Source organism: Haliotis rufescens, unplaced genomic scaffold, assembly GCF_023055435.1.
Source record: "Haliotis rufescens isolate VD_foot unplaced genomic scaffold, xgHalRufe1.0.p SCAF_12, whole genome shotgun sequence".
Taxonomy (NCBI): Eukaryota; Metazoa; Mollusca; class Gastropoda; order Lepetellida; family Haliotidae; genus Haliotis; species Haliotis rufescens.
The window spans coordinates 7,411,006-7,423,036 of NW_025963802.1; the positions used below are offsets into that span (position 1 = coordinate 7,411,006).

A 12,031-nucleotide genomic window follows, 5' to 3' on the forward strand; every position below is an offset into this window, starting at 1 on the left:
CCATCCCTCAGCATCAGCCAGGGAAATGTCAGCCAGGGAAATATATTGCCCATGACCACCAGCATTACATAACCCCACGTGGTTAAACACCCACCCTGCCAGGGGTTAACATGTAGACCAGGTTGATATCTAGGCTGTATACATCAACCACAGGCTGTACACAAGCTGCTAGCAGGACAGCATCACATGTTTAGGCTGCTGCCACTGTAGTATATGAATGTATGGGATATGATGCCGTAACAACCTGCCACGGTCATTATGTTGTTTTATTCTTCTCTAACCAGTTACTTAGTGGTTAATGTGTTACATACATTGTAGTTGATCATGAATATGTGATGAAATGTCAGTGTTGATTGGATCCAGTACGGAAGCTGGTATGTAATGGGAGATTATTACTGATGTGAGTACGCCTGATTAAGCTGATCAAAGTTTCCTTCATCAAATATTTCCTTATAGTTTTAACATGTTTGTTATCATTGGTTCTATCTGAGATTGCTCTAAGGGAATTTTAGTTTGTGTACTTGACTTCCTTAGTCCATGTATATTTGACTTGATTATTATCTAGTATATTTGACACTCAGGATGTTTATGAAAGTGAGGGTCATTCTCTAGATAGTGAGAGCAGGGTAGTTTTGTACAACCGGAATAGGAGATGGGGATGTGTGGAGGCTGAAATGATGCTATTGTTTTTCAAGTGGATCGCTTGAGAACATAGATTTTATTACAGCAAGTTCTAATGCCAGTGTCATGTCAGCTCTGTTGAATACAGTCTGCTCCCACTCAGGTTACCCACTTCTTGTTCATGTATTGTCTGTCACAGACCCTGTTCTGAAGGGGACACTGTGTCATGTCCTATTAACATGGCGTGTCAAAACCGACCTACTGTAGTTGTGAAAATGGAGTAACATCATTGAAATGGGATGATTGTTTTGGGAGTTTTGGTTGTGTTTTTTGTTTAGTACTCAGTCAGCAGTATTCTAGCTGTACCATGGCAGTCCGTTAACAACTGAATCTGGACCAGAAAAAAAAGTGATTGTTGTTATGAGCAACGTCCCATGCGATTGGGTACAATGACATGTAGTCAACAAGTCTTCACACATTGTACCCATGTTGAGAATCGAACCTGGGTCTTCTGCATGATGAGCGAACGCTTTAACCACAAGACTACCCGACCGCCCCTCTGACCACAGAAAAAAAATACCAAATTAGTTGCCTCTCATGACAAGCATTGGTGAAATATGGTGAAATATGGTGAACATGGTGAAGCTGAAGTTACATTATTGTTATCCCAGCGAGACGTTTGTGAACCCGTCGTGTTCCATGATGTTTTGGTATGGAAATAGTTATGCACCCATGCTTTACACAGAGAGATAAATGCTATTTACCGGTACTTGTTTCAAAGTTTACCTTTACTCCTCAAGACACCAGCTCTCAATGGAGAGAACTGTTGTATATCTTTTTTCCTATAATTACTAGAGCATGTAGACATGCCCTGTTCCAAATGGAGAGAGCTTTGTTTCAAGATATGTCTACACTTCTAGAAACACCATGTTTCCAATAGCAAGAGCTTTGTTTCAAAATATGTCTACACTTCTAGAAACACCATGTTTCCAATAGCAAGAGCTTTGTTTCAAAATATGTCTACACTTCTAGAAACACCATGTTTCAAATAGCAAGAGCTTTGTTCAAAATATGTCTACACTTTTAGGAACACCATGTTCCCAATGGAAAGAGCTTTGTTTCAAAATATGTCTATACTTCTAGGGACACCATGTTACCGATAGCGAGAGCTTTGTTTGAAAATATGCCTACTCTTCTAGGAACGCCATGTTCCCGATGGAGAGAGCTTTGTTTCAAAATATGTCTACACTTCTAGAAACACCATGTTCCCGATGGAGAGAGCTTTGATTCAAGGCTTGTCTATACTTCTAGAAACGCCATGTTCCCGATGGAGAGAGCTTTGTTTGAAAATATGTCTACACTTCTAGAAACACCATGTTCCCGATGGAGAGAGCTTTGTTTCAAAATATGTCTACACTTCTAGAAACACCATGTTCCCGATGGAGAGAGCTTTGATTCAAGGCTTGTCTATACTTCTAGAAACGCCATGTTCCCGATGGAGAGAGCTTTGTTTGAAAATATGTCTACACTTCTAGAAACACCATGTTCCCGATGGAGAGAGCTTTGTTTCAAAATATGTCTACACTTCTAGGAAAGCCATGTTCCCGATGGAGAGAGCTTTGTTTCAAGGCTTGTCTATACTTCTAGAAACGCCATGTTCCCAATGGAGAGAGCTTTGTTTGAAAATATGTCTACACTTCTAGAAACACCATGTTCCCGATGGAGAGAGCTTTGTTTCAAAATATGTCTACACTTCTAGGAAAGCCATGTTCCCGATGGAGAGAGCTTTGTTTCAAGGCTTGTCTATACTTCTAGAAACGCCATGTTCCCGATGGAGAGAGCTTTGTTTCAAGGCTTGTCTATACTTCTAGAAACACCATGTTCCCGATGGAGAGTGCTGTGACGCAGCTGCGTCCAGAGACCATCGCAAGACTGGTGGATGAGGCAGAGGAGAGGCAGTGGGCACAGCTTGGAATCCCCGGACAGGAGGAGGAGGACTCCCCATCCCCCATACATGGGTCGGCACAACTGGGAGTTGCGCTACTGAGGTAGGTGGTCTTGGCTAGGGAGGTGGTTCAGCACAACTGGGAGTGGGGCTACTGAGGTAGGTGGTCTTGGCTAGGGAGGTGGTTCAGCACAACTGGGAGTGGGGCTACTGAGGTAGGTGGTCTTGGCTAGGGAGGTGGTTCAGCTCAACTGGGAGTGGGGCTACTGAGGTGGGTGGTCTTGGCTAGGGAGGTGGTTCAGCTCAACTGGGAGTGGGGCTACTGAGGTGGGTGGTCTTGGCTAGGGAGGTGGTTCAGCTCAACTGGGAGTGGGGCTACTGAAGTGGGTGGTCATGGCTAGGGAGGTGGTTCAGCTCAACTGGGAGTGGGGCTACTGAAGTGGGTGGTCTTGGCTAGGGAGGTGGTTCAGCACAACTGGGAGTTGCGCTACTGAGGCGGGTGGTCTTGGCTAGGGAGGTGGTTCAGCTCAACTTGGAGTTGCGCTTTTGAGGTAGGTGGTCTTTGCTAGGGAGGGGGAAGAGAAGTTTGGGGAGGGGGGACTCCTGAATACCCATTGACACCAGACAGTGTTGCATTTGCAATATTAAGGACACATACCTACCAACCTACATCAACTTTTTCAAAGGTCATATGTGCATAAAAAGTGAAAAAAAAAGTTTATTGCAGCCCAAGATGAAAGTTCATTTTCCATGTTTACATGCTGACGTTTATTGTCATTTTCAGACATGGCACCTGTGTCAAGAAAATCCAATCCTATTTCAGCCATCTTGAGTAAGTTTGATTTATGGACTTGTTTTTTATTTCGTTGTCAAATCTTTTGCAGTTTGCAGTTTGCAGTTTTTTAAAACATCGCATGTTAAAAAACAATGCTGCATTGTGTTTATTTATGGTGTCATTATGAGTTTCATATGAGATTATTAAGTTTCTTATGAAATATTATTCAGTTTCATATAAGATTTATTAAATTTGTATGAGGTATTAAGTTTTTTATGAGATATTATCCAGCTTTATATAAGATATTATTCGGTTTCATATGAGATATTCTTCAGTTTCATATGAGATATGATGTGTCTTGATATTGACATGTTAGACTGATGTTATCATGTGACAGATGACTGATAATGTTTTCCACATGACAGGTCAAGGAAGTGTTGCCTGTTGCTGGCAGGGAGGAAGTCAACCTTCAGTAATGTGCGATTGGTGAGGAAAACGGTCTTTCAGTCAACAGTGAAATATGTGGGCTTTCATTGTCCAAATGTGAATGACTTACACAAATATTGTAAGGTCATTGTTACAGTGCAAATCAGGATGTAATGTAATATCATCCATGAGGTTACAAGTAAGGCAAACGCATCTGTCTGATAGTAAGTGCTGTGTGTGACACAACCATGACAACTACCCTTATTAATTTTGATTGAGTTGATTGATCAAATTTGAGTTGATCACACCAAAGAGGAGGATAATAATAACAAAACAGGGCCCCATTCCACAAAGAGATCTTAGCGCTACGACAATCATAAGCCAGTGTTAAAGCATGGGAGTTGCAGTGATCCCTCACTATAACGCTACCTTTGGGGTCCAAATAATTGATTAACGTTAGACGATCTGCACTTTTACCTAGGTGGAGTCGTAGGGAGTGGATCACCAACACAGCAGCACATGCTCTGGCCACAAGATCTCCGATGCACGTTTCAGAGTTTAAAAAAAGATTAGAACATGTAGAATAGTAGTTGTTTATGATTCATAATGTAAACAAAAGATTTGTCGAGTGTTATGTGTGTCAGTGTAAAACTTGAGTTTGTTAAAAATAAAAGTAAATTTGGGGAGCCATGCGTTACCACACGCTATAACTGAGTTAGTGCTATATTGAGGGGTGCAATAGCGAGGGAATACTGTTAGTTCGCCTGAGCGCTAAGATCACTTTGTGGTTTGGGACAAGTTCTTTGCAGCAATATACAATATATAGATGTTGTTACATCTGTCGGTGAGTGAGTGAGTTGTGTTTTACACTGCTTTTCAGAGTATTCTAGCAAATATCACGGTAGTGGTAGGGGACACCAGAAGTGGGCTTCACGTTAAGTACCCATGGGAAAAGGCTTTATTCTCTTTGAAAGGTGTTTGCAGATACCCAAAACAATATACAATGAGTGTGATCTAGTAGTAATTTGAAGTTAACAGTTACTTCTTTAACCTTTCATTGAAATAGCATTGGTCATGTTGGTAGAGTCAGTTAACCAATCACCAACAAGTCTCACCTAATTAATTATTTGTTTTTGTCCAGGTGAGGAATGATGGTCAAGACAATGGGCTGGAAGAAGGTCAGTTGTATAGGTGTAGAGGTTAACTACGAAAGTGTAGTTGTTGCATGTTATAGCATGGTCTCTTATAGTCAGTTATAGCATGTTCGTTTGATACTGATAGATAATTAAGAATATTTCACCAGTACTGTACAGCCCCTTGGTACATAGTCTGAAGAAGTCAGAACATACAGATTAATATTGATACAGGCAAATCTATCTTGAGATCTGATGTACACTTTACTTTGATAATGTCTTCAATTTGGTGGTGAATGTCAAATTTAGACATCTGGCTTTTTGTAAAATTGTATCATCATGATGGCATCAAGATGTTTATTTTCATTTTTCCCGACGTGAAATAGTGAAATACTTACAACTTCATTGGTTGATGGCTGTTTCACATTGTTGGGCAATACTATGTCCTCTGGTAAAAGTAAGACAGTTTACGTACAACGATTATTTGAATGTTTTCCTTTACGTCTGCTCATTGTAAGATACACATGAGATATACTGTAAATATTGAAATTAACGTAAATGCGAAAAATGTTAGTGGACTTCTGCTCACATTAATTAACTTCGCATTTATGTCTCCAAAATGACTATTAACAATAAGACAGCCTCACTGCACACTTTGAATAGCGGAAATAAACCACGGTTTATTGAGCAGCAGTTACATGGGACATGTATAGAACAATGTCATTCAAAGAATAGGAATTACACAGTGGGCATCCGGTGAGTTATCACTGTTGGGGTAAAGAGTTCTTCTCACTCATGTCAAGCTTGTTGATACCTTCTCCGTATACCAATCAGTGAACTGTTTTTTGTTCAATTATTTTATTGCCTTTGAACTTCCTTAATGTCAGTCAACCGAGTAAACATATAAACTGTGTGTTGTTTTTAGGAAAACACTGTTTATTGTTTATTTACGGAAGTGCTTTACTCTGTGCTTATAAGCAGTGCTATTTTCTTTTGATTGGATGAGGATAAGGATATGTATCATTCCACTGGGGATGGGGAGGGGGGAGTCACATTGGTATTGAGTCGCATTTTTGGCTAGAGGTCAGCAGTCGCATTAATTTGGAGACACACTAATTTTCAGATTTACAGTATATGAATACAAGACTTTTTTAACTTATCCTACTCCCACTACGCATGTCTTCCATCTTCTTTCAATCCTTCTGTGGAAACGTTTCCAGCTTCTAAAAACTATTCACCCGAACACATTCCAACATCACCAATACAATACCATTAGTCTCTGATTATGGTGACAAATTTCTTTAATTCATGTTCGGTCGGTACAAGAACGACATTCTGTGTCATTTGGCATGGATGACCACTGATCACAGTCAGTTTGATGATCATCATGATCATGTAAATGATAACACCCGTGAGATTCTGGGTTGGAATTGGGTCAGCAACCGATACGGGTCATGAGTGGTGACTTATTGGTCAGGTGGTCAGACTTGGCTACTTGGTTGATAGCATGTCATCATTCCCCAATAGTGTGGTCATTGCTCGTAATAATTATCACTGGATTGTCTGATCCCAACTCAATAATTTACATGTCGCGGTCATATGGTTGTAATATTGCTTAAGGCGGCATTAACAAACAATTTACAAATCAATGTTGTTAATAAGCTTAATAAGCCCAGAATTAGCAACATGTGAGAAAGATCCTGTGCATTCATTGGCTGAGTTACGATATTGGTATGCTCGTGACAGGTGCGATGAAGAGGACGATCATGTCACACACCAAGGATGTGCAGCAGCTGGACCACAAGGTGGGTGGAAGCTGACGACACATACATCAATTTATCATACCTCTGTTTACAATCATGCAGTTCTATGGGTTAATCTGCACCACGTGAAACAATACATTTCAATGTATGCCCCGAAATCATGTGGCTGACACTGACCCCGAATGTTGACTTGTCACATGATGAGTATTGACCTGTCACGTGATGAATATTGACAATAGAACATTATACAAATAATTCCCCTTGACGTAGTCAATATGCAAAAACAAGGACCCGAGGACCCGCCCCCTGGGGTGGTCAGACAGGTATCTTCATTGTGTTCCCAAACAGGCTCACAGTCTGGGGTCTTTGATAGGCATTAAGAAGTTGGAAGAACATGTATCACAGTCTGGGGTTAAACCTCCATCGTTGCTTGTTTCAGGCTTCGTTGCCTTTTGATGATTGTGCAGAAAATGATGAGGAGGATAATATGCATGATATAGGGGGCACAGGTGGCCTAGTCGTGTCAAGCATTGTAGTTCGCTATGTTGAGTGGCAGGTTCGCCAGAGACCTATGATCATGGGTTCAAATCCCAGATTCACCCTGATTATGTTTCTAGGTTTGTCAGCACCGTTACCGTGCTCGTGGGTTTCACAAAAGTGGTATCACTCTACCTACATCACTACTGGCAAGTAACTGAAATACTGTTCAAAGCGGAATTAAACCAAACTTAATTTCTCATCATAATATAACAAACTTATGCCAAAGAATATTTTATGAATATATTTATTGAAGATTTCATTATGGATTATGCAATAAATAATTTCAAAAGTAATAATTCGTTTCCAGGAATTCCGAGCTTTCAAACATGCCTACCTCTGTGCAGCATTTCCAGTTCTCGGAGCTCCAGACCCCCCCTCCCCCATCTCCCCCTCCCCAACAACACCCACTCATACCCCTCCCACTCAGATCACCTACCCCCAGTCTAGCCGGTCCGAACGCCGTCCCTCCACCCCCCAGTCCCTGCATGACAGCGGCGTAGAGGAAACAGACGAGGGAGCCATGATTCCCACCGAGACGCTGTGTGAACTGCTGCGTCGGGCGTTCCGTTTATCAGCTGAACGCTTCCACCAGTACGAAACCATGATTGCTAAGTCATATCAAAAGAAATCCCCACCGAAGGTAAGTAGACTTTTGTTATTCTTTAAGATTTTTGGGAAGTATACATGTAAAATTTGTTAAGGGTAATATTTGTAGTTTTTGTTTGTTTTAATACCACGTTCAGCAATATTCAAGCTATTTGACAGCATTCTGTTAATAGTATGGGTAGAACAGGTCTTCAGCAACCCATGTTTGCCATAAAAGCCGACTGTGCTTGTCGTAAGAGTCGACTAACGGGATCGGGTGGTCAGACTTGCTGATTTGGTTGATGCATGTCATCGTATCCCAATTGCGTAGATCAACACTCATGATGTCAGTCACTAGATTGTTTGGTCCAAACTCGATTATTTACAGACCGCCGTCATATAGCTGGATATTGCTGAGTGTGGCGTTAAACAACAAACAAAATAGTATGGACCAGACAAACCAGTAATTGATGTTATGAGCAACGATCCATGTACATGATGTAGCCAGGGTACGATGACACCCAATCCATCAAGTTACCTCTTACAACCAGCACATGTTGCTGGGAACCTGTTCTAACCGGGATTCCCCACAGGGTTGAAATAACTGGAATAGTGTTAAGACCTTGTTTAAAGCATCAGCCCACTCATCAAGTACGATCTATGGTCATTTTTCAATGCTGTTTATAAAGTAGAAAGAATTAGTGCAGTTCACTTTCATCAATTGTTGCTGCTTTCTTTGCAGGTACTTTGCTTCAAACATGCTGGATTTTATTATTTATCTTATAAGTATGTTTAACAATATTTTAGAAGTTTATTTGAAGTTTCTTGAGTAAAGTCCAGTGTGAAATGTTGCTATTCATTGTTTTTCTGTGATTACAGCTGTTAGCAGAAGAGTTAATGAGTCAGTTGACAGCCCTGGAGAACACCAGCAACACCTTCTACAGCCCTACTGCCTTTCTGGTGAGTGTTGAACTGTTCGGGTAATTGTTAAGTTTTCAAAGCCCTAGGGAAGTGGTCAAATGAAAATAATATTAAACTTGTAATACCATATTTGTTTTAGTGATCATCGTCAGTAGGGTGAAATACAAAAATACTTTACAGAGCTTAGTTTTATGACTTTTTGACCAAAACAGCCTGAAGCACACACATCACTTCCATATTGTTGTTCAGGCCATGTTGGGTTTTCTCTTTAAGATTTTCTTTTGTTGGAATTGGTGAAAACCAAGGAATACAAACAGCATGAGAACATTGTTAAGTTTCCTAGCATCTTAAAAACCACATGCAACCTTCTCTTGTCTCAGTCCCGGAATGGCTATGACATCTGGTGCCACCAGGAGATGTCCCACATCTCGGATCTGCTCAACAAGTTCTGGCACTTCTCCCTGCCCTACCCCGTTGACAGCCAGCTGCACACCAAGGACCTTGCCACTGTCCACGACGACTACGAGATACTGCTTTCTAAACTACTACTGTGAGTGCTCACGTTAGAATAGCTCACCAGCAATGTATGCTGGTCATACCATGGAGATTCCGGGTTAGAAGAGGTCCCCAGCAACGTATGCTGGTCGTACTGTGGGGATTCTGGGATAGAATAGGTTCTCAGCAATGTATGCTGGTCATACCGTGGGTTAGAATAGGACCCCAACATTATATGCTGGTCATTCCATGGGGGTTCCAGGTTAGAATAGGTTCCCAGTAATGTATGCTGGTCATACCGTGGAGAATCAGGGTTAGAATAGGACCCCAGCAACCTATGCTGGTCGTAAGAGGCGACCAAATGGATCAGGTGGTCAGGCTCGGTGATTTTGGTGTCATCGTACCCCAACAGCATGCGCATTGCTCACAACATCGATTAGCGGATTGTCTGGTCAAGTCGTAATTATCTGCAGACCGCTGTCATGTAGCTAAAATATTGCTGATTGGGGCATTAAACAACAACCAACAAAACTACTATGAGTGCAGCATGCTTCTGAGGTCTGTATTGAGAAATGCTGGAATTTATGCTTTGAAAAGTCATTATAAAGGGATAAGGTGCCCTGGAAGGAACTTTCCTAACCAATCTCAAGTTGACTAACTAAATATAAATACATCATTTCATAGTTTGAAAACAAAAGTTGAAATCAGTTCAGAACTTCAACGTTTTAGTCAGTAATCCCTGCAGTGCCAAATTTTTTGTTTGGGGGACAATCTTGCCTGTCATTTTATTTTGTCTGTTTAACGCTATTTTCGTTTTTCAAATTTAATTTTGGTCAAACATTTGCTGTTAAAGTATTAAGACCTGCAAAGTTGCTATGTTGAGTTTATGATTAGTGGGATTTTGTTTACCATGTAAAATGTGACACAATTTTAGTTGGAAAAGCCTTGAAGTTGAACACAATCATTTAATCAAAAGTTTACTCTCACTCAAACACTCAGGCACTCACTCGCTTTCTAACACTCAAACACACAAATGTTCACTCACTCACACAAACAGGACATAAGCAATACCAAGGCTCCATTCCAACACAGTAATACAGTGTATCTGTTTTCCTTGCAGCTATGAACATCAGTTTAAAGTTGGAACAGACGACACCTCCAGTCCGCTCTTCTCACTGCTGTCTTCTGCTTCAATGCGTCTACTCAGGGAATTCGGACTTCGATATGGCATCGTAAGTATTCATAGCGATAGTTTTGTCTTCACTCTCTCATTCTTGGATGCTTTCCTTCTACTTTACAGACAAATGTTTTGTACCATGAGTGAGCCATGAGGATTCCAGGTTTGGCTTTGTTCTCAGCAAACTGTACTTGCTGTATGTGGCAACTGAGGTTGTTAGTCACAGTTACTTGGTTGACATTGTACCCGACAGTGCTCATTATCGATCGAAACATTATTTACTGCCCGAATCATATACATGTAGCTGGAATGTTCCTGAATGCAGCATTAAAAAACAAACAATATGTACATGTACGAATATGTGAACATTGTATACTATGGTGCCAACGTTTTCCGTTTCACCAACTGTCTTCAGTGCTATTTCAAAGTAACAAAAAGAATTTTTATTATTACTGTAAACATAAACAAGACAGATACACTAATTTAGATATGTAAGTTGAAGTTCTTCAGAGACCCATTCACATGATTTCAATTTTCAAAAATACTTGGCACATTTAATATGATTGTTAATTTCCAACTGTATGTGGACAGAAAATGGGTACTTCCTTTAGTATACTCACCATTGCTGTAAATTACACAAGTACGTCTGTACTTCTGACTTTCTTGTCATGTTGGTAATAGTAATTACAACTTAAAACCAATATTTTGTAAATGTAGCCATCAGTTCATGGGGTGTGGACTTTGGGGTTGGGGTATGACTTAAGTCATGACTCTTGCTATGACATGCAGTGTGCATTTTTTGTACACTTCTGTACAGGCAGATTTTGGCCCAAAAAAATTGATGAATTTTGATATTGTAGTGAATTAAAATATATTTCAATTCCCAGGGAGAACAGTACCGCAGGGTGTTATACCTCCGTCACTTGATCGAGATCTTCTCTCCATCCGTGTGGTTTCTTCAACACATGACCTCGGTTGTTGCCAGTGTGAGGGACATGTTTCCTAGCAACAAGTCACAACTCGTGATGACGAAGAAAGAGGTAAGCAGAATATACTCATTATATAGTGTACAGTGGTATTGTGATGAAACCAAATCTTCTTTTGATGTTGGGGATGTTTTGCGAGACTAGTGGTTAATGTGTTCGCTCTTCACTCCGAAGGCTTAGGTTTGATTCCCCACATTGGTACAATGTATGGAGCCCATTTCTTCTTGCCCTGTCTTAATATTGCTGGCATGTTGCTAAAAAACATACTCACTCACTTTACTTATCTTGATAGGAGTAAAATATACAGTCGTTCCTCGCAATAACGCCCTTAGTTGAACTATCACCCGACCTACATTCCATAATTGGAATAAAGAGGGTGTCTGATAACGCGGGGGTCGTCATGGAACCCGAGACCCGTGTTATCGCGGGGGATGCCTGTATTGACGTCTGCTCCCCCTGTGGGGATTATTGGTCAGAATAGATCTTGTGATAGGAGCTGGACATTAGGATCAAGTGGTCAGACGGCGACCTTGCTGATTGTGTTCTCATGCTAACAGTCACTGGTTTGCCTGGACTTAACTAAATCATTTAGGCCACCTTAGCTGGAATAATGACAACTGTGATTTTCAATACCATTCACTCACTGATTTGCAAATTTTACAAA

The 12,031-nt window shown here is 40.9% G+C and overlaps 1 protein-coding gene across 2 annotated transcripts in view; it reads left to right on the top strand.

The window, feature by feature from the left end:
• Positions 1 to 12,031, top strand: part of LOC124141230 — a 56,337-nt gene that overhangs the window by 22,721 nt on the left and 21,585 nt on the right. Inside the window, exons 1-11 of one of the 2 annotated variants that reach the window (XM_046509171.2) lie at positions 166 to 400; positions 2,493 to 2,669; positions 3,351 to 3,398; positions 3,767 to 3,827; positions 4,909 to 4,945; positions 6,647 to 6,705; positions 7,511 to 7,843; positions 8,668 to 8,748; positions 9,090 to 9,259; positions 10,325 to 10,436; positions 11,269 to 11,421. In XM_046509171.2, the coding sequence (XP_046365127.2) occupies positions 2,500 to 2,669; positions 3,351 to 3,398; positions 3,767 to 3,827; positions 4,909 to 4,945; positions 6,647 to 6,705; positions 7,511 to 7,843; positions 8,668 to 8,748; positions 9,090 to 9,259; positions 10,325 to 10,436; positions 11,269 to 11,421 (1,224 nt within the window). In that variant the 5' untranslated portion in view covers positions 166 to 400; positions 2,493 to 2,499. Of the gene's footprint in view, positions 1 to 165; positions 401 to 2,492; positions 2,670 to 3,350; positions 3,399 to 3,766; positions 3,828 to 4,908; positions 4,946 to 6,646; positions 6,706 to 7,510; positions 7,844 to 8,667; positions 8,749 to 9,089; positions 9,260 to 10,324; positions 10,437 to 11,268; positions 11,422 to 12,031 lie in introns of those variants that run through there. The other variant, XM_046509170.2, reaches the window with a different exon arrangement.